This window comes from Lampetra fluviatilis, chromosome 70 (genome assembly GCF_964198595.1).
Source record: "Lampetra fluviatilis chromosome 70, kcLamFluv1.1, whole genome shotgun sequence".
Lineage (NCBI taxonomy): Eukaryota > Metazoa > Chordata > Hyperoartia > Petromyzontiformes > Petromyzontidae > Lampetra > Lampetra fluviatilis.
In genome coordinates, this window is record NC_136344.1 from 1,523,837 (window position 1) to 1,545,615 (window position 21,779).

A 21,779-nucleotide genomic window follows, 5' to 3' on the forward strand; every position below is an offset into this window, starting at 1 on the left:
CTAGTGCCGTGTGCAACAACCTGGGGGTCGTGGTAAACTACGCCGTGTGTAACGTGGGGGTCGTGGTAAACTAGTGCCGTGTGTAACAACCTGGGGGTCGTGGTGAACTAGTGCCGTGTGCAACAACCTGGGGGTCGTGGTGAACTAGTGCCGTGTGTAACAACCTGGGGGTCGTGGTGAACTAGTGCCGTGTGCAACAACCTGGGGGTCGTGGTGAACTAGTGCCGTGTGCAACAACCTGGGGGTCGTGGTGAACTAGTGCCGTGTGTAACAACCTGGGGGTCGTGGTGAACTAGTGCCGTGTGCAACAACCTGGGGGTCGTGGTAAACTACGCCGTGTGTAACGTGGGGGTCGTGGTGAACTAGTGCCGTGTGTAACAACCTGGGGGTCGTGGTGAACTAGTGCCGTGTGTAACAACCTGGGGGTCGTGGTAAACTAGTGCGGTGTCTGGGGGTCGCGGTGAACTAGTGCCGTGTGCAACAACCTGGGGGTCGTGGTAAACTACGCCGTGTGTAACGTGGGGGTCGTGGTGAACTAGTGCCGTGTGTAACAACCTGGGGGTCGTGGTAAACTACGCCGTGTGTAACGTGGGGGTCGTGGTAAACTAGTGCCGTGTGTAACGTGGGGGTGACGGTGAACTAACGCCGTGTGTAACGTGGGGGTCGCGGTAAACCAGCGCCATGTGTAACCTGGGGGTCGTGGTAAACTAACGCCGTGTGTAACGTGGGGGTCGCGGTAAACTACTCCGTGTGTCCACGGCAAGCGTGGTAAAATCTGCTGTTGTTGCTCTGTACTCCCCACAGCTTCAAGGGCTCCGTACTGACCAGTGCGGTGTGGGGGAGGGTGGGGGGGGGGGCACAAGGCAGCTAGCCACAGAGCCTTGGGGCTACCAAGAAGGGCAAGGCAGCTACCACAAAGCCTCAGGCCTACCCAGGGGGACAAGGCAGCTACGTATGTATGTATGTATGTACGTACGTACGTATGTACGTACAACTTCTTTCGCACCGTACACAGCCAACCGCGCTAATCGGAGCTACCAAAAAATCCTCAGGCCTACGCAGGGGAGGAAGGCAGTCGCCACAGAGCTGGGGCCTACCCAGGCGGGCAGGGGAGGGGGGGACGGGCAAGGCGGTGACCACAAAACCTCGGGCCTATCCAAGAGGATAAGGCAGTCGCCACGAAGCCTCAGGCCTAAGCAGGGGAGGAAGGCAGTCGCCATAAAGCCTCAGGCCTACCCAGGGGAAGAAGGCAGTCGCCATAAAGCCTCAGGCCTACCCAGGGAGGGGAAGGCAGTCGCCGCAAAGCCTCAGGCCTACCCAGGGAGGGGAGAGGGGGGTGAGGAGAAGGGGGGGGGGGGCAAGGCAGCCTCTCCAAAAGCCTCGGGCCTACCCGCTCCCTCCTTCCCCGCGGAATGGGGGCGGCTGCCTAAAGCCGCAGGCGTCAGTGTGGCAGCAGGTGGGGTTTGTCGGCGGCAGAGAGCGACGTGGGCGGAAGCGACGGCGGCGGGGTGGTGTATCCGCACACCGAGGGCCCCCAAGCCCCTGGGGGGGTCTCCCGCTCGTCCCTACGGGAGGGCCCCCCTTCGCCCAACGGCGCCTTGGTGCCGGCTTTTCCGCCGTGGCCTGCGCTGGTAGCTCGGTCCATGGCCGCCGATCCTCCTCCCCCCCCTCCTCTGCATCCTCCGCCTCCTCCGCCGCCTCCTCCGCTGTTGCCGGCGATGTTGGCGATGATGGTGATGGGTTGGGCATCTCCGTTCGCCTGCATGAAGGCCTGCAGGGGCGGTGTGGGGGGCACGGGGGCAGTGGAACATGACGGTGTGCGTTGGTTTAACAGGGGCTTCTCATGCTCCACCGGTCAAAGCTACGGTTGAGTTGAGGAGGTCACGGCGGTCCCGATGAGGTCACGGAGGCTGCAACGAGGTCACAGAGGCCGCGATGAGGTCACTGATGCCCCGGTGAGGTCACAGAAGCCCCGGTGAAGTCACGGATTAACACCGATAACGCTTAGCGTGATAATTGTTTTTTTACCCTTCTATCTGGCAACAAAACTGACACCTTTTTTTACAAGGAGTCATGTTTGCATAGACCACAATACCTGCAGCCATAATGCAAACAAAAAACACAACTCTGATAATGTATGCACTGTCCTTGAAGTTGATTGGTCCACACCCGAGACAGCTTTCCTTAGAGCCTAGTCTCACATGGTGTTGGACCAGATGATGCCAAAAGGCGCACAACTCAAAGACAATGCACCATCAGAGTATGAGAGCTCCGGGTAAGCATTTACACCATTGGAACCTCATTTGCCAGTAGCAAAATATGATAATTGGTTTTTTACCCTTCACTGCCACCCGCCCTGCTCTCCGCCGCCGACAAACCACACCTGCTGCCACTCCGATGCCTTAGCTCATGGGGGCGGGTAGGCCCGAGGCTTTGCGGCGACTGCCTCATCCTCCTGAGTAGGCCCAAGGCTTTGTTGTGGCTGCCTTGACCCTCCCATCCACACACCCCCCACCCTCCCGCATAGGCCTGAGGCTTTGTTGTGGTAACTGCCTTGCCCTCCCCCTCCCGCATAGGCCTGAGGCTTTGTGGTAGCTCCCCTGTCCCTCTGGGTAGGCCTGATGCTTTGTGGCGACTGCCTCATCCTGCTGGGTAGGCCCGGGGCCTTGCGGTAACTGCCTTGCGGCTCTCCGTGCTGTGTGAGTCTCTCTCTGCTGCTGCCGCTGCCGTGTGCTGCTAGTGCCACTCTACCTGCTGGTAGGCGCTGGCCATGTGCAGTCGGTCATCCGCGGTGATCGGCCTTCCCGGCAGGCCTCCGTGCGGGGGCGTTTGCCCCCCACGCTGCTGCTGCTGCTGTTGCTGCTGCTGCTGCTGATGGTGTCTCTCCAGCTGCTGCTGCAGGTGCTGGTGATGGCGCTGCAGTTGAAACGCATGCTGCTGTTGCTGCTGCTGCTGTTGCTGCTGCTGTTGCTGCTGCTGCTGTTGCTGCTGCTGTTGCTGCTGCTGCTGGTGGTGGTGGTGTTCGTGCGGCGACAGCTGCGGCGGCGGCGCCAGCGCGTGGGCGAAGAGCGGACGGGGCGCTATGACGTGCGCCAGCTGCGACATGTGATGGTGGTAGCCCGGGTGGTGGTGAGGGTGCGGGTGGTGGTGGTGAGGGTGCGGGTGATGGTGAGGGTGCGGGTGGTGGTGCGGGTGGTGGTGAGGGTGGTGGTGAGGGTGGTGGTGCGGGTGGGAGCCCAGCAGGGGCGACGGGCCGTGCCCCGCCGGCACCTGCGGAAGCAGGAACGGCGAGGGCAGCGCCGGCGCGGTGAGCACCGGGGCGGCGCCGGTGACGACTCCGCGCATGCCGGGAGATTCGGCCGACTCGGCTGCCGCCTGCTGGGCGAGGGGGAGGCAAAAAACGTCGGGGGGTGGTCAGCAACGTTGGGGGTGTAGCAGTAGTGATAGTAGTAGTAGCAGTAGTGGCAGTAGTGGCAGTAGCAGCAGTAGCATAGTAGTATCAGTAGTAGCAGTAGCAGCAGCAGCAGTAGTAGCAGCAGCAGTGGCAGCAGTAGTAGTAGCAGTAGTAGTAGCAGTAGTACTAGCAGCAGCAGTGGTAGCAGTAGTAGTAGTAGCAGCAGTGGTAGCAGTAGTAGTAGCAGCAGCAGTGGTAGCAGTAGTAGTAGTAGCAGCAGTGGTAGCAGTAGTAGCAGCAGCAGTGGTAGCAGTAGTAGTAGCAGCAGCAGTGGTAGCAGTAGTAGTAGCAGTAGTAGCAGCAGCAGCAGTGGTAGCAGTAGTAGTAGTAGCAGTAGTAGCAGTAGTAGCAGCAGCAGTGGTAGCAGTAGTAGTAGTAGCAGCAGCAGTGGTAGCAGTAGTAGTAGCAGCTCGCTCTCCCCTCGCTTGCCCGTTCACCTTTGACACGAGGCTGGCCCTGTAGGCCGCGAGGGCCTTCAAGTAGTCCTTCTTAGCCGCCTCCGTCTTCTTCTTGTACAACTGGAGACACGCGCAGACACGCACAGACATGCACGGACACGCACAGACACGCACGGACACGCACGAACATGTTAACTATCTTGCCTGGTATACAGGAGGTCGTGGGTTCAATCCCCAACCGTCAACCACCACGACTACCACCACAACCACCACGACCACTTCAACCATCTCCACCACGTCTACCACCACCACCATTACTACCGTCAACATCATCACCTCCATCAGCTCAACCACCACCACCACATCAACCACCACAACCACCACCTCAACCACCAACTCAACCACCAACTCAACCACCACCAACTCAACCACCACCACCACAACCATCACCACCTCAATTATCAAGACCACCGCCGCCATCACCACCACCACCGCCACCACCACCACCACCCCCACAACCACCACCACCACCACCCCCACCCCCACCGCCACCACCACCACCACCACCCCCACAACCACCACCACCACCCCCACCGCCACCCCCACAACCACCACCACCACCACCACCCCCACCCCCACCGCCACCACCACCACAACCACCACCACCACCACCGCCACCACCACCACCGCCACCTGCTTCTGGTCGTCGTGGAGTCCATCCCACATGGCCGCCACCATCTTGGAGATCTCCCCGAAGGTGGCGCTGGGATTCTGCCCCTTGATGGCCGCCTGAGTGTCGCGGAAGAAGAGCGCGTAGGCCGACACCGGCTTCTGCGGCTCGTTGGGGTCCCGGCGCCGCTTGCGCTTCGGGGTGCGCGGCTTGGGCCTGGCGTCGCCCGCGCCGCCGCCGCCGGCAACGCCGACGATTGCCGAGCCGCCGACGCCGACGCCGCAGAGGCCGCCCATCACCCCCAGGAGGCTCTTGCGCTGCTCGGCCAGAAGCTGCTGTGCGGGTGGTGGGGGGGGGGAAATGTGGTGACGGTGGTGGTGGTGGAGGTGGTGGTGGTGGTGGGGGTGGTGGTGGAGGTGGTGGTGGTGGGGGTGGTGGTGGTCGTTGTGGTGGTGGTGACGGTGGTGGTGGTGGCGGTGGTGGTCATGGTGGTGGTGGTGGAGGTGGTCATTGTGGTGGTGGTGGTCATTGTGGTGGTGGTGGTCATGGTGGCGGTGGCGGTTGAGGTGGTGGTGGTGGCAACAGTGGAGGTGGTCATGGTGGTGGTGGTGGTCATTGTGGTGGTGGTGGTCATTGTGGTGGTGGTGGTCATTGTGGTGGTGGTGGTCATTGTGGTGGTGGTGGTCATTGTGGTGGTGGTGGTCATGGTGGCGGTGGCGGTTGAGGTGGTGGTCATGGTGGCGGTGGCGGTTGAGGTGGTGGTCATGGTGGCGGTGGCGGTTGAGGTGGTGGTCATGGTGGCGGTGGCGGTCAACGAGCAAGGGACGTCACCGCTAGGCTACCGAAGCCTGCGGCCTACGAGCCTAGGCCAAGGCCAAGGCCACTACCACTAGGCCTCGGCCCCACGCAAGGCCTAGTGGTATAGGCCTGGGCCACGACCACTAGGCCTCGGCCCCACGCAAGGCCTAGTGGTATAGGGCTGGGCCACGACCACTAGGCCTCGGCCCCACGCAAGGCCTAGTGGTATAGGCCTGGGCCACGACCACTAGGCCTCGGCCCCACGCAAGGCCTAGTGGTATAGGCCTGGGCCACGACCACTAGGCCTTGGGCCTACGCAAGGCCCACACCTTGAGCCAACTCAAGGCCGCACCTTTGAATCGTCGTCCAGGTCATCGTAGAGAGCGGAGGCCGAGGGCGACGGCGTGGCCGACGTGAGGCCCGGCGAGGGCGGCGAAGGCTGCGGCCTACGCGCCGCCGCCCCCATGCCCAGGCCCAGGCCTAGGCCCAGGTGCGCGCTGAGCTGCGATTGGCTGATGGTGGTCAGGTGACCGTGGGGGCCCCCGCCGAACTGGGAGGCGTCGTGCTGGCCCAGGGTCTGCGTCGGGAGGGGGTGGGTGGGTGGGGGGGTGGGGGGGGACACGAGGGGTGGTGTCCATGGTAACCTGTGTGTGTGTGGTCTGTGTGGTGTGTGTGGTGTGTGTGTGTGGTGTCTCTATGGTGTCTGGAGTGTGTGTGTGGTGTGTGTGTGGTGTGTGTGTGTGGTGTGTGTGGTGTTTCTATGGTGTCTGTGTGGTGTGTGTGTGTGGTCTGTGTGGTGTGTGTGTGTGGTGTGTGTGGTGTTTCTATGGTGTCTGTGTGGTGTGTGTGTGTGGTCTGTGTGGTGTGTGTGGTGTGTGGTTGTGTGTGTGTGTGTGGTGTGTGTGGTGTTTCTATGGTGTCTGTGTGGTGTGTGTGTGTGGTCTGTGTGGTGTGTGTGGTGTGTGTGGTGTGTGGTTGTGTGTGTGTAGTGTGTGTGGTGTGTGTGTGTGGTGTGTGTCTGGTGTGTGTGGTGTCTCTATGGTGTCTCTATGGTATCTGGTGTGTGTGCTGTGCGCGGTCTCCCCGGCATGCCCCCCGCGCCGCTCACCATGGGCAGCCCATAGGCCACCAGGCGACGCTCGGCCCCCATGAGGCCCAACTCGAGGGCCGCCGCCGCCGCGGCCGCGGCCGCCGAGGGCGCCGATGCGGCCGAGCGGTACGCGGCGGTGGGCCCCAGGCGGCCCGCCTGGCCGTACGCGGCCTCCGCCGGGCCCGCCGCGTAGGCCCCGGCGGGCCCCGGCACGCAGCCCGAGTCGTCGTAGTCGCCCGGAGGGCCGATGGCCGGGAGTTCAAACTCCTCGTCGCCCAAGTTGGGGGCGTGGAAGAGCTGGGGGGGGGGAGGGGGGGGGAGACGCACGGAGTGGGTGGTGGTGGTGGAGGTGGTGGTGGTGGAGGTGGAGGAGGTGGTGGTGGTGGTGGTGGAGGTTGGGGGCGTGGAACAGCTGGGGGGGGGGGGGAGACCGCACAGAGTGGGTGGTGGTGGTGGTGGAGGTGGAGGAGGTGGTGGTGGAGGAGGTGGTGGTGGTGGTGGTGGAGGTGGGGATGTTGGTGGTGGTGATGGTGGTGATGGTGGTGATGATGTTGATGGTGATGTTGGTGATGGTGGTGATGTTGATGTTGGTGATGGTGATGTTCATGTTGGTGATGTTGGTGGTGATGGTGGTGATAGTGGTGGTTGTAATGGTGATGTAGGTGATGGTGGTGGTGATGTAGGTGATGGTGGTGGAGGTGGGGGTGATGGTGGTGGTGGGGGTGATGGGGGTGAGTACCTCTGACCCGGCAGGGTATCCGTGCCCCCCGTGCTCACTCACAGAGCCCATGTGGGAGCCGTCACCACCATACTGTGGGAGGGTGGGGGGGAGGGGGTGGTGGGGGGAGGGGGTGGGGGGTGGTGGGGGGAGGGGGGCACGAGACAGCGGGCACAGCACGTGGTCAAGGCATCGTCACAATGGCCACCGCAGCTGGCGGGGTCACGTGACCTCGCCACTCTCACACAGAGAGCCATAGGCTCATCACACAGCAGAGACCCATAGACTCATCACACAGAGACCCATAGACTCATCACACAGCAGAGACCCATAGACTCATCACACAGCAGAGACCCATAGACTCATCACACAGCAGAGACCCATAGACTCATCACACAGCAGAGACCCATAGACTCATCACACAGCAGAGACCCATAGACTCATCACACAGAGACCCATAGACTCATCACACAGCAGAGACCCATAGACTCATCACACAGAGACCCATAGACTCATCACACAGCAGAGACCCATAGACTCATCACACAGAGACCCATAGACTCATCACACAGCAGAGACCAATAGACTCATCACACAAAGACCCATAGACTCAACCGATGAAAAGATATTGCCGCTCGACTGATTTGGAGTGAGACCTCTGCTGTCAAACCGGAGCCGGTGACACACACAGGCACACACACAGACACACACACAGACACACACAGACACACACAGACACACACACAGACACACAGGCACACACACGAACATCACGATCACCCACTAACACACACAGGCACACACACAGATACACACACAGACACACAGGCACACACACAGGCACACACAGACACACACACAGACACACAGGCACACACACTAACATCACGATCACCCACTAACACACACAGGCACATACACAGATACACACAGGCACATACACACAGACACACACACAGGCACACACAGACACACACACAGACACACAGGCACACACACTAACATCACGATCACCCACTAACACAAGACAAGCAACAGCAGTGGGCAGAACGGCGGTGGGTTGGTGGGTGGGTGGGTAGGTGGGTGGGTTGGTGAGTGGGTTGGTGGGTGGGTGGGTAGGTTGGTGGGTTGGTGGGTGGGTTTGTGGGTGGGTGGGTAGGTTGGTGGGTGGGTTGGTGGGTTGGTGGGTGGGTAGGTTAGGTTGGTGGGTGGGTGGGTTGGTGGGTGGGTGGGTGGGTAGGTTGGTTGGTGGGTGGGTGGGTAGGTGGGTTGGTGGGTGGGTAGGTTAGGTTGGTGGGTGGGTGGGTGGGTAGGTTGGTGGGTGGGTTGGTGGGTGGGTGGGTTTGTGGGTGGGTGGGTAGGTTGGTGGGTGGGTTGGTGGGTGGGTTGGTGGGTGAGTAGGTTAGGTTGGTGGGTGGGTGGGTTGGTGGGTGGGTGGGTGGGTAGGTTGGTTGGTGGGTGGGTGGGTGGGTTGGTGGGTGGGTAGGTTAGGTTGGTGGATGGGTTGGTGGGTAGGTTGGTGGGTGGGTTGGTGGGTGGGTTGGTGGGTAGGTTGGTGGGTGGGTTTGTGGGTGGAGGGGTTGCAGGGGGTACAGCATGGGATGTGGGAGGGGGGTAGCCTCTCCCCCCCACCCTCTCCCCCCACACCCTCCCCCCACCACCACCCCCCCCACCTCCCCTTAGCCAGCAATGAACCCCAGCAGGAGGCTACATTAGTGAGTCGTTAGTAATGCGCGTGGGTTGACAGTGGGGGGCTTGTGAAGGCTGTGTTAATTGGAACAATGGTGGGTGTGTGTGTGGGTGGGTGTGGGTGTGTGTGGGTGTGTGTGGGTGTGGGTGTGTGTGTGGGTGGGTGTCTGGGTGGGTGTGTGTGTGGGTGTGTGTGGGTGTCTGGGTGGGTGGGTGTGTGTGTGGGTGGGTGTGTGTGTGGATGTGTGTGGGTGTGTGTGTGTGTGGGTGTCTGGGTGGGTGGGTGTGTGTGGGTGGGTGTGGGTGTGTGTGGGTGTGTGTGTGGGTGGGTGTCTGGGTGGGTGGATGTGTGGGTGTGTGGATGTGTGTGTGTGTGAATGTGTGTCTGGGTGGGTGTGTGGGTGGGTGGGTGTGGGTGTGTGTGGGTGTGGGTGTGTGTGTGGGTGGGTGTCTGGATGGGTGGATGTGTGGGTGTGTGGATGTGTGGGTGTGTGTGTGTGAATGTGTGTCTGGGTGGGTGTGTGGGTGGGTGGGTGTGGGTGGGTGTGGGTGTGTGTGTGGGTGGGTGTCTGGGTGGGTGTCTGGGTGGGTGGATGTGTGTGTGTGTGTGTGAATGTGTGTCTGGGTGGGTGTGTGGGTGGGTGGGTGTGTGGGTGGGTGGGTGTGTGAATATGTGTGTGGGTGGGTGTGTAGGTGGATGTGTGGGTGTGTACGGGTGTGGGTGTGTGTGTGGGTGGGTGTGTGGGTAGGTGGATGGGTTTCGTGACGGGGGAGCAAGTGAGGTTAGAGGGGAATTGGGTACGATATGTTAACTACCTCGCCTGGTGTACAGGAGGTCGTGGGTTTGACCCCGTGACCCTGACGATGCCTGCTGCTGCTGTATATTTGAAGTCTGCATCTCTCTCACCATCATCATTACGTTGGGCGAGGGGATGTTGACTACCTCGCCTGGTATACAGGACGTCGTGGGTTCAATTCTGACCCTGACGATGCTTGCTGCTGTACATGTGGAGTCTGCGTCTCTCATCATCATCATCACGGTGGCTAGGAGATGTTGACTACCTCGCCTGGTCTACAGGAGGTCTACGTGGAGTCTGCGTCTCTCTCACCATCATCACCACAGTGGCTAGATGTTGACTACCTCGCCTGGTCTACAGGAGGTCTACGTGGAGTCTGTGTCTCTCTCTCATCATCATCATCACGGTGGCTAGGAAATGTTGACTACCTCGCCCGGTCTACAGGAGGTCTATGTGGAGTCTGCGTCTCATCATCATCATCACGGTGGCTAGGAGATGTTGACTACCTCGCCTGGTCTACAGGAGGTCTACGTGGAGTCTGTGTCTCTCTCTCATCATCATCACGGTGGCTAGGAGATGTTAACTACCTCGCCCGGTCTACAGGAAGTCGTGTGTTCGACCCCGTGACCCTCACGATGCCTGCTGCTGCTGTACATGTGGAGTCTGCGTCTCTCTCTCTCTCCCGTCTCTCTCCCCGTGGTGGTCTCTGCGTGGATTTTCCCTCCGGGTCTTCCGGAAGGTTTTTTTTCCCTTCCACGCTTGGAATCGATGTCATCCGCGCGTCGAGAGAGTTGCTTTGGCGACTAAAGAACATTTACACACCACGGTGATGATGAGCTCCTATCATTTGTGATGGCCAGGTACGCATCTACACAGCTCACGGGGCTTTGCCTGATCGATACAGCAGTCAACCCATCGACTCATCACACAGCAGAGAGCCATTGACTCATCACACAACAGAGAGCCACAGACTCATCACACAGCAGAGACCCATAGACTCATCACACAACAGAGAGCCACAGACTCATCACACAACAGAGACCCATAGACTCATCACAGAGACCCATAGACTCATCACACAGCAGAGACCCATAGACTCATCACACAGCAGAGACCCATAGACTCATCACAGAGACCCATAGACTCATCACAGAGACCCATAGACTAATCACAGAGAGCCATAGACTCATCACAGAGACCCATAGACTCATCACAGAGAGCCATAGACTCATCACAGAGACCCATAGACTCATCACAGAGACCCATAGACTCATCACAGAGACCCATAGACTCAGACAGAGACCCATAGACTCATCACAGAGACCCATAGACTCATCACAGAGACCCATAGACTCATCACACACAGAGACCCATAGACTCATCACAGAGACCCATAGACTCATCACACACAGAGACCCATAGACTCATCACAGAGACCCATAGACTCATCACAGAGACCCATAGACTCATCACACACAGAGACCCATAGACTCATCACAGAGACCCATAGACTCATTACAGAGACCCATAGACTCATCACAGAGACCCATAGACTCATCACACACAGAGACCCATAGACTCATCACAGAGACCCATAGACTCATCACAGAGACCCATAGACTCATCACACACAGAGACCCATAGACTCATCACAGAGACCCATAGACTCATCACAGAGACCCATAGACTCATCACACACAGAGACCCATAGACTCATCACAGAGACCCATAGACTCATCACAGATACCCATAGACTCATCACACACAGAGACCCATAGACTCATCACAGAGACCCATAGACTCATCACAGAGACCCATAGACTCATCACACACAGAGACCCATAGACTCATCACAGAGACCCATAGACTCATCACAGAGACCCATAGACTCATCACACACAGAGACCCATAGACTCATCACACACAGAGACCCATAGACTCATCACACACAGAGACCCATAGACTCATCACAGAGACCCATAGACTCATCACACACAGAGACCCATAGACTCATCACACACAGAGACCCATAGACTCATCACAGAGACCCATAGACTCATCACACACAGAGACCCATAGACTCATCACACACAGAGACCCATAGACTCATCACACACAGAGACCCATAGACTCATCACAGCACTTGGGTCGGTCCCGTGACCTGCTAGCAGCGAGTTTTAGATACGTCACGTGGCCCCGTAGTGCACCTAGCCTGGCACAAGCTCCATGGTGACGTCACCGCCACTTTGATGTAAGCGCCAGTTATCATGATCGGTGCTACTACCACTCACTACTAACAGCACTTGCCCCTACAGCCCTGTTAGAGGCTACACGGGGGACCTTTGTATGTGTGTCTAGAGGCACTGCTGCTACTAACAGCACTTGCCCCTACAGCTCTTCTAGAGGCTACACAGGGCACCTTTGTCTGTGTGTCTAGAGACACTGCTGCTGCTACTAACAGCACTTTCCCCTACATCCCCGCTAGAGGCTACACGGGGCACCTTTGTCTGTGTGTCTATAGGGCATTGCTGCTACTAACAGCACTTGCCCCTACAGCCCTGTTAGAGGCTACACGGGGGATCTTTGTCTGTGTGTCTATAGGACACTGCTGCTGCTACTAACAGCACTTGCCCCTACAGCCCTGCTAGAGGCTACACGGGGGACTTTTGTGTGTCTAGAGGCACTGCTGCTACTAACAGCACTTGCCCCTACAGCCCTGCTAAAGGCTACACGGGGCACCTTTGTCTGTGTGTCTATAGACAATGCTGCTACTTACAGCACTTGCTCCTACAGCCTGTTAGAGGCTACACGGGGGACCTTTGTCTGTGTCTATTGGCACTGCTGCTGCTACTAACAGCACTTGTCCCTACAGCCCTGTTAGAGGCTACAAGGGGGACCTTTGTCTGTGTGTCTAAAGGCACTTCTGCTACTAACAGCACTTGCCCCTACAGCCCTGCTAGAGGCTACACGGGGCACCTTTGTCTGTGTGTCGACAGGGCACTGCTGCTGCTACTAACAGCACTTGCCCTACAGCCCTGTTAGAGGCTACACGGGGGACCTTTGTCTGTGTGTCTATTGGGCACTGCTGCTACTAACAGCACTTGCCCCTACAGCCCTGCTAGAGGCTACACGGGACACCTTTGTCTGTGTGTCTACAGGGCACTGCTGCTGCTACTAACAGCACTTGCCCTACAGCCCTGTTAGAGGCTACACGGGGGACCTTTGTCTGTGTGTCTATTGGGCACTGCTGCTACTAACAGCACTTGCCCCTACAGCCCTGCTAGAGGCTACACGGGGCACCTTTGTCTGTGTGTCTATTGGGCACTGCTGCTACTAACAGCACTTGCCCCTACAGCCCTGCTAGAGGCTACACGGGACACCTTTGTCTGTGTGCGTGGGGAGGGGGGGGCTATGAATGGGTGAGGGGGTGGGGGGTGGGGGCTGGAGCCCCCCCTAACCGATTGTCCCGATTGTCAGAGAGAATCTCGTCACGATTCGTTGGCGGGCCGCAAGCGGCGGCGCGGATCGCGCGAGGCGGAGCGGAGCGGCAGGCGGGGGACGTTGGGAGCACGGAGGCGGAGCCCGGAGTCTCGGCTCGGGGACTCCGCTCCGGGTTTTTCTTTTTTTACGGCCGGCCCAACCGTGGCGAGCCATAGACTCATCACACAGCAGAGAGCCATAGACTCATCACAGAGACCCATAGACTCATCACACAGCAGAGACCCATAGACTCATCACACAGCAGAGACCCATAGACTCATCACAGAGAGCCATAGACTCATCAGACAGCAGAGACCCATAGACTCATCACAGAGACCCATAGACTCATCACACAGCAGAGACCCATAGACTCATCACAGAGAGCCATAGACTCATCACACAGCAGAGACCCATAGACTCATCACAGAGAGCCATAGACTCATCACACAGCAGAGACCCATAGACTTATCACACAGCAGAGACCCATAGACTCATCACACAGCAGAGACCCATAGACTCATCACAGAGAGCCATAGACTCATCAGACAGCAGAGACCCATAGACTCATCACACAGCAGAGACCCATAGACTCATCACACAGCAGAGACCCATAGACTCATCACACAGCAGAGAGCCATAGACCCATCACACAGCAGAGACCCATAGACTCATCACACAGCAGAGACCCATAGACTCATCACACAGCAGAGACCCATAGACTCATCACACAGCAGAGACCCATAGACTCATCACACAGCAGAGACCCATAGACTAATCACACAGCAGAGACCCATAGACTCATCACAGAGAGCCATAGACTCATCAGACAGCAGAGACCCATAGACTCATCACACAGCAGAGACCCATAGACTCATCACACAGCAGAGACCCATAGACTCATCACACAGCAGAGACCCATAGACTCATCACACAGCAGAGAGCCATAGACCCATCACACAGCAGAGACCCATAGACTCATCACACAGCAGAGACCCATAGACTCATCACACAGCAGAGACCCACAGACTCATCACACAGCAGAGACCCATAGACTCATCACACAGCAGAGACCCACAGACTCATCACACAGCAGAGACCCATAGACTCATCACACAGCAGAGACCCATAGACTCATCACACAGCAGAGAGCCATAGACTCATCACACAGCAGAGACCCATAGACTCACACAGAGACCCATAGACTCAGACTCATCACACAGCAGAGAGCCATAGACTCATCACACATCAGAGACCCATAGACTCATCACACAGCAGAGACCCATAGACTCATCACACAGCAGAGACCCATAGACTCATCACACAGCAGAGACCCATAGACTTATCACACAGCAGAGAGCCATAGACTCATCACACATCATAGACCCATAGACTCATCATACAGCAGAGACCCATAGACTTATCACACAGCAGAGACCCATAGACTCATCACACAGCAGAGACCCATAGACTCATCACACAGCAGAGACCCACAGACTCATCACACAGCAGAGAGCCATACACCCATCACACAGCAGAGACCCATAGACTCACACATAGAGCCATAGACTCACCCAGCAGAGACCCATAGACCACACAGAGACCCATAGACTCATCACACAGCAGAGACCCATAGACCACACAGAGACCCATAGACTCATCACACAGCAGAGACCCATAGACCCACACAGAGACCCATAGACTCATCACACAGCACAGAGCCATAGACTCATCACACAGCAGAGAGCCATAGACTCATCACACAGCAGAGACCCATAGACTCATCACATAGCAGAGACCTATAGACTCATCACACAGCAGAGACCCATAGACTCATCACACAGCAGAGATCCATAGACCCATCACACAGCAGAGAGCCATAGACTCATCACACAGCAGAGACCCATAGACTCATCACACAGCAGAGAGCCATAGACTCATCACACAGCAGAGACCCATAGACTCATCACACAACAGAGACCCATAGACTCATCACACAGCAGAGACCCACAGACTCATCACACAGCAGAGACCCATAGACTCATCACATAGAGCCATAGACTCATCACACAGCAGAGACCCATAGACTCATCACATAGAGCCATAGACTCATCACACAGCAGAGACCCATAGACTCATCACACAGCAGAGACCCATAGACTCATCACATAGAGCCATAGACTCATCACACAGCAGAGACCCATAGACTCATCACACAGCAGAGACCCATAGACTCATCACACAGCAGAGACCCATAGACTCATCACACAGCAGAGACCCATAGACTCATCACACAACAGAGACCCATACTCATCACACACAGAGACCCATAGACTCATCACACAGCAGAGAGCCATAGACTCATCACACAGCAGAGACCCATAGACTCATCACACAGCAGAGACCCATAGACTCATCACACAGCAGAGACCCATAGACTCATCACACAGCAGAGACCCATAGACTCATCACACAGCAGAGACCCATAGACTCATCACACAGCAGAGACCCATACTCATCACACACAGAGACCCATAGACTCATCACACAGCAGAGAGCCATAGATTCATCACACAGCAGAGAGCCATAGACTCATCACACAGCAGAGAGCCATAGACTCATCACACAGCAGAGAGCCATAGACTCATCACACAGCAGAGAGCCATAGATTCATCACACAGCAGAGAGCCATAGACTCATCACACAGTAGAGACCCATAGATTCATCACACAGCAGAGAGCCATAGACTCATCACACAGCAGAGAGCCATAGACTCATCACACAGCAGAGAGCCATAGATTCATCACACAGCAGAGAGCCATAGACTCATCACACAGCAGAGACCCATAGACTCGTCACACAGCAGAGACCCACAGACTCATCACACAGCAGAGAGCCATAGACTCATCACACAGCAGAGAGCCATAGACTCATCACACAGCAGAGAGCCATAGATTCATCACACAGCAGAGAGCCATAGACTCATCACACAGCAGAGAGCCATAGATTCATCACACAGCAGAGACCCATATACTCATCACACAGCAGAGACCCATAGACTCGTCACACAGCAGAGACCCACAGACTCATCACACAGCAGAGACCCATAGACTCATCACACAGCAGAGAGCCATAGATTCATCACACAGCAGAGAGCCATAGACTCATCACACAGCAGAGACCCATATACTCATCACACAGCAGAGACCCATAGACTCATCACACAGCAGAGACCCATAGACTCATCACACAGCAGAGACCCATAGACTCATCACACAGCAGAGACCCACAGACTCATCACACAGCAGAGACCCATAGACTCGTCACATAGAGCCATAGACTCATCACACAGCAGAGAGCCATAGACTCATCACACAGCAGAGAGCCATAGATTCATCACACAGCAGAGAGCCATAGACTCATCACACAGTAGAGACCCATAGATTCATCACACAGCAGAGAGCCATAGACTCATCACACAGCAGAGAGCCATAGACTCATCACACAGCAGAGAGCCATAGATTCATCACACAGCAGAGAGCCATAGACTCATCACACAGCAGAGAGCCATAGATTAATCACACAGCAGAGACCCATATACTCATCACACAGCAGAGACCCATAGACTCATCACACAGCAGAGACCCATAGACTCATCACACAGCAGAGACCCATAGACTCATCACACAGCAGAGACCCATAGACTCATCACACAGCAGAGACCCATAGACTCATCACACAGCAGAGACCCATAGACTCATCACACAGCAGAGACCCATAGACTCATCACACAGCAGAGACCCATAGACTCATCACACAGCAGAGACCCACAGACTCATCACACAGCAGAGACCCATAGACTCGTCACATAGAGCCATAGACTCATCACACAGCAGAGACCCATGTAATGTGTTGTCTATATTATAGTGGTTTTCACGATGTACATGACTGTGCATTGCTGTTGTTGCTGTTGTGGTGGTTATGATGTTGACGATGGTTGTTGTTGTTGGTGGTGGTGGTTGCTTTGTGAGGCTGAATGGCAGTCCTGGGCCAGGCCATGAATTAATTTTAAAATAAAATTTCAAATCAAATCTCCCGTCTCTCTCTCTCTTCGCCACACACACGCACAGACAGAATTGATTTCAATAGGGCAATGCACCAAAAAAATATTTAATCGCCGTTCGGTCGCATTCCCAAAGTGTACCCCAAATAAAAAAAACATGACTCAGCATATGACGCAAATGTCCAAAGTGTACCCCAAAAAAATGATTTGGCCACTCAGCCTCGGGACACATTTCCAAAGTGCACCCCAAAAAAATGATCGTGGCCATTCAGCCTCGGGACACATTTCCAAAGTGCACCCCAAAAAAAATGATTTTGGCCACTCAGCCTCGGGACACATTTCCAAAGTGTACCCCAAAAAAAAGATTTTGGCCACTCAGCCTCGGGACACATTTCCAAAGTGTACCCCAAAAAAAATGATTTTGGCCACTCAGCCTCAGGACACATTTCCAAAGTGTACCCAATAAACTGTGGCCACTCAGCCTTGGGACACATTTCCAAAGTGTACCCCAAAAAATAATTGTGGCCACTCGGCGTCGGGACACATTTCCAAAGTGTACCCAATAAACTGTGGCCACTCAGCGTCGGGACACATTTCCAAAGTGTACCCAATAAATTGTTGCCACTCAGCGTCGGGACACATTTCCAAAGTGTACCCCAAAAAATTATTTTGGCCACTCAGCCTCGGGACACATTTCCAAAGTGTACCCCAAAAAAATTATTTTGGCCACTCAGCCTCGGGACACATTTCCAAAGTGTACCCCAAAAAAATGATTTTGGCCACTCAGCCTCGGGACACATTTCCAAAGTGTACCCCAAAAAAATGATTTTGGCCACTCAGCCTCGGGACACATTTCCAAAGTGCACCCCAAAAAAATTATTTTGGCCACTCAGCATCGGGACCCATTTCCAAAGTGTTCCCCAAAAAAAATGATTTTGGCCACTCAGCCTTGGGACACATTTCCAAAGTGCACCCCAAAAAAATTATTTTGGCCACTCAGCCTCGGGACACATTTCCAAAGTGCACCCCAAAAAAATTATCGTGGCCACTCAGCGTCGGGACACATTTCCAAAGTGTACCCAAAAAAATTATGTGGCCACTCAACCTCGGGACATATTTCCAAAGTGTACCCAAAAAAATTATTTTGGCCACTCAGCGTCGGAACACATTTCCAAAGTGTACCCCAAAAAATGATTTTGGCCAATCAGCCTCGGAACACATTTTCAAAGTGTACCCCAAAAAATGATTTTGGCCACTCAGCGTCGGAACACATTTCCAAAGTGTACCCCAAAAAAATGATTTTGGCCACTCAGTCTCGGGACACATTTCCAAAGTGTACCCAAAAAAAAATGATTTTGGCCACTCAGTCTCGGGGACACATTTCCAAAGTGTACCCCAAAAAAAGATTTTGGCCATTCAGCCTCGGGACACATTTTCAAAGTGTACCAAATAAATCGTTGCCATTGAGCCTCGGGACACATTTCCAAAGTGCACCCCAAAGAAACAAAATCTTCACTCAGCATCTGACGCAATGTCCAAAGTGTACCCAAAAACGAGAGCGACTCAGCTGTCAGACATATTCTCAAAGGGCATCCCAATACAAACAGAATATCACCATTCACTCAAAATACGACGACACGTTTGCAACGCGTACCCCAAAAACACAGCGACTCGGCATTGGACACATTTTCAAAGGGCACCCAAACAATACGTTGAGTCAACGTCACTTTCTCAGAGTGTAGCCCAGGGTGGTGGAGGAGATGGGTGGGAGAAGGGGGGGAGATGGGGGAGGGGGGAGGAGAGGGTGGGAAAGGCAGAAAGGAGTGGAGAGAAGGGAGGGAGAGGAAGGGATGAGAGAGAGGGAGGAGAGGGAGGAGAGGACATAGAAAACAGGGGGAACAGAGACAGAGAGGTAGGGAGAGAGGGGGTAGAGAGAGAGAGGGGGGGGTAGAGAGAGAAAGGGGGGGGGGGTAGAGAGAGAGAGGGGGGGGGTAGAGAGAGAGGGGGGGTAGAGAAAGGGGGAAGGGGTAAGAGCGTGACATCTTTTGTGAAATCTTTCATTTAAAAAAAACTAAAAAAGCGAAATGATGAACGAAGCAAAGTGCCGACTACACCGTGCATCTCATTGCTTCCTCTGCATCGTAAAACAAAAACAAGAGAGAGAGGGAGGGAGGAGAGGGGATGAGAGAGGAAAGGAGAGGAGAGAGGGAGGAGGGGATAGAGGGAGGGGAGGGAGGGTGGGAGGAGAGGGAGGAGAGGGAGGAGAAGGGAGAGGAGAGAGGGAGGAGGGAGGGAGGGTGGGAGGGGAGGGAGGGGGATGAGAGAGGAAAGGAGAGGAGAGAGGGAGGAGGGGAGAGAGGGGGGGGGGAGGGAGGTGAGGGGAGGGCAGGGAGGGGAGGGATGGAGGGAGGGAGGGGAGAGAGGGGGGGATGGACGGAGGGAGGGGAGAGAGGGAGTGGAGAGGGAGGAGGGGAGGGAGGGGAGGGAGGAGGGGGGGGAGGTAGAGGAGGATGGATGGAGGGAGGGGAGGGATGGAGGTGAGGGAGGGGGGGAGGGAGAGAGGGATTGGAATGGGATTGGAGAGGGAGGAGGGAGGGAGGGAGGGAGGGGAGGGGGAGGGAGGTTAGGGAGGGAGGGAGGAGGGGAGGGAGGGGATGGAGGGAGGGGAGGGAGGGGAGGGGGGAGCCCGAGTCTATTTATAGAACCGAGTCGAGGTAGACTCAGACGCACGAGGGGGTGGGGGGACAGACGGAGGCTGCCTGCCTCGGTACCATGGACAGCGCGCTGACTGCCCACGTGAGGATCGGGGGTGAGAGTTAGAGTCGGGGATAGGGTGAGTGTCAGGGTGAGAGTCAGGGTCAGGGTTAGTGTCAAGGTGAGGGTCAGGGTTAGTGTGAGAGTCAGGGTCAGGGTTAGTGTCAGGGTTAGAGTTGGGGTCAGGGTCAGGGTTAGGGTCAGGGTCACGGTTAGAGTCAGAATCAGGGTTAGAGTCAGGGTCAGAGTCGGGGTTAGAGTCGGGGTCAGTGTCAGGGTTAGAGTCAGGGTCAGGGCTAGAGTTGGGGTCAGGGTCAGGGTTAGAGTCGGGGGTTAAAAAAAAAACAACCTTCAATTCGGGATCTAAATTTGTCAATTAATCTGGGGGGTGTAATTGGATGCATCATCTCCCCTCCCCCCCCTCCAATTCTCTCCCTCCCCTCTCCCCCCCTCCCCACTCCCATCTCCCCTCTCCACTCTCCCCCCCTCCCCCTCTCCCTCCATTCGCCTCCCCTCCCCCAGCAGCCAAGGCTGTTCCATTAAACGCAGAGGCACGGTTGTCATAGCCACCACACAAATATATCTCAAAACATAATGGAAGAGGGGGGGGAAGGGGTGGTCCTGACCACCCACTCACCCAGCCACCCACTCACCCAGCCACCCACTCACCCAGCCACTCACCCAGCCACTCACCCAGCCACTCACTCACCCAGCCACTCACTCACCCAGCCACTCACTCAGCCACTCACTCACCCAGCCACCCACTCACCCAGCCACTCACTCATCCAGCCACTCACCTGCCCAGCCACTCACTCACCCAGCCACTCACCCGCCCAGCCACCCACTCACCCAGCCACTCACTCAGCCAGCCACTCACTCACCCAGCCACTCACCCGCCCAGCCACCCACTCACCCAGCCACTCACTCACCCAGCTACTCACTCACCCAGCCACCCACTCACCCAGCCACCCACTCACCCAGCCACTCACTCACCCAGCCACTCACCCCGCCCAGCCACCCACTCACCCAGCCACCCACTCACTCACCCAGCCACTCACTCACCCAGCCACTCACCCCGCCCAGCCACCCACTCACCCAGCCACTCACCCGCCCAGCCACTCACTCGCCCAGCCACTCACTCACCCAGCCACTCACTCACCCAGCCACTCACTCACTCAGCCACCAATTGACCCATCCACCCACTTACACAAAGATAAAGATCCCCCGCATAGCCTTAACAGACTGGTTGGGGCAAGTGCTGTTAGCGAGCACCTATGAAGGCCGGCACGGCACAAGATGGGGGTGTGGGATGACCACCACCACCCCCCGGCCGCCTTTGTCTCCCCCAGTGGCGATGATTTCACACAGCACCGCACCAGTTACTCGCTTCAGGTCGAGTCGACCTAGGGGAGGCCCAGGACCAGTGCAGACAACCGTCACCGGGTGTTGGCCACGAGCGGGAATCGAACTACCGCTCCCCACACACACTCACACGCAAAGACAAAGATCCCCCCGTGTAGCCTTAACAGACAGTAGGGGCAAGTGCTGTTAGCGAGCACCTATGAAGGCCGTAACGACACACGAGGGGGTGGGTGGCCAGCACCACGCCCGGCCGCCTTTGTCTCCCCAGTGCTAGCGATGCTCGCCACACATCGCACCGGCTACTCGTTTGAGGCCGAGTCGACCTAGGGGAGGCCCAGGTACCGGTTCAGATAATCGTCACCGCCCGGTGTTGGCCGTGAGCCCAACCGCTGCACGTGGGTGCCCGCGCGGAAGTGACGTCACGACCGGATGTGACGTCCACGTGCCGTGAAGCCACGCACGTCACAGTCGGGTGCCATTGCATAGGAAAAAGCTACGCTGCAGTGACG

The 21,779-nt window shown here is 56.5% G+C and overlaps 1 protein-coding gene across 3 annotated transcripts; it reads right to left on the reverse strand.

Moving 5' to 3' along the window:
* Positions 1-245: 245 nt before the first annotated feature.
* LOC144952893 (uncharacterized) lies at positions 246-7,242 on the reverse strand. Of its 3 annotated transcripts, none has more exons than XM_078883369.1 (7): positions 7,150-7,242; positions 6,429-6,707; positions 5,673-5,897; positions 4,546-4,854; positions 3,892-3,972; positions 2,752-3,378; positions 246-1,771 (listed from the first exon to the last, which is right to left on the reverse strand). In XM_078883369.1, exons 1-7 carry the CDS (start codon positions 7,198-7,200, stop codon positions 1,442-1,444), a joined length of 1,902 nt encoding a protein of 633 aa, XP_078739495.1. In that variant the 5' UTR covers positions 7,201-7,242; the 3' UTR covers positions 246-1,441. The 3 variants fall into 3 exon arrangements, with proteins under 3 accessions (XP_078739495.1, XP_078739493.1, XP_078739494.1); XM_078883367.1 differs by having other exon boundaries at positions 4,546-4,857; XM_078883368.1 differs by having other exon boundaries at positions 247-1,771; positions 2,752-3,375; positions 4,546-4,857.
* Between the last annotated feature and the right edge of the window lie 14,537 nt (positions 7,243-21,779).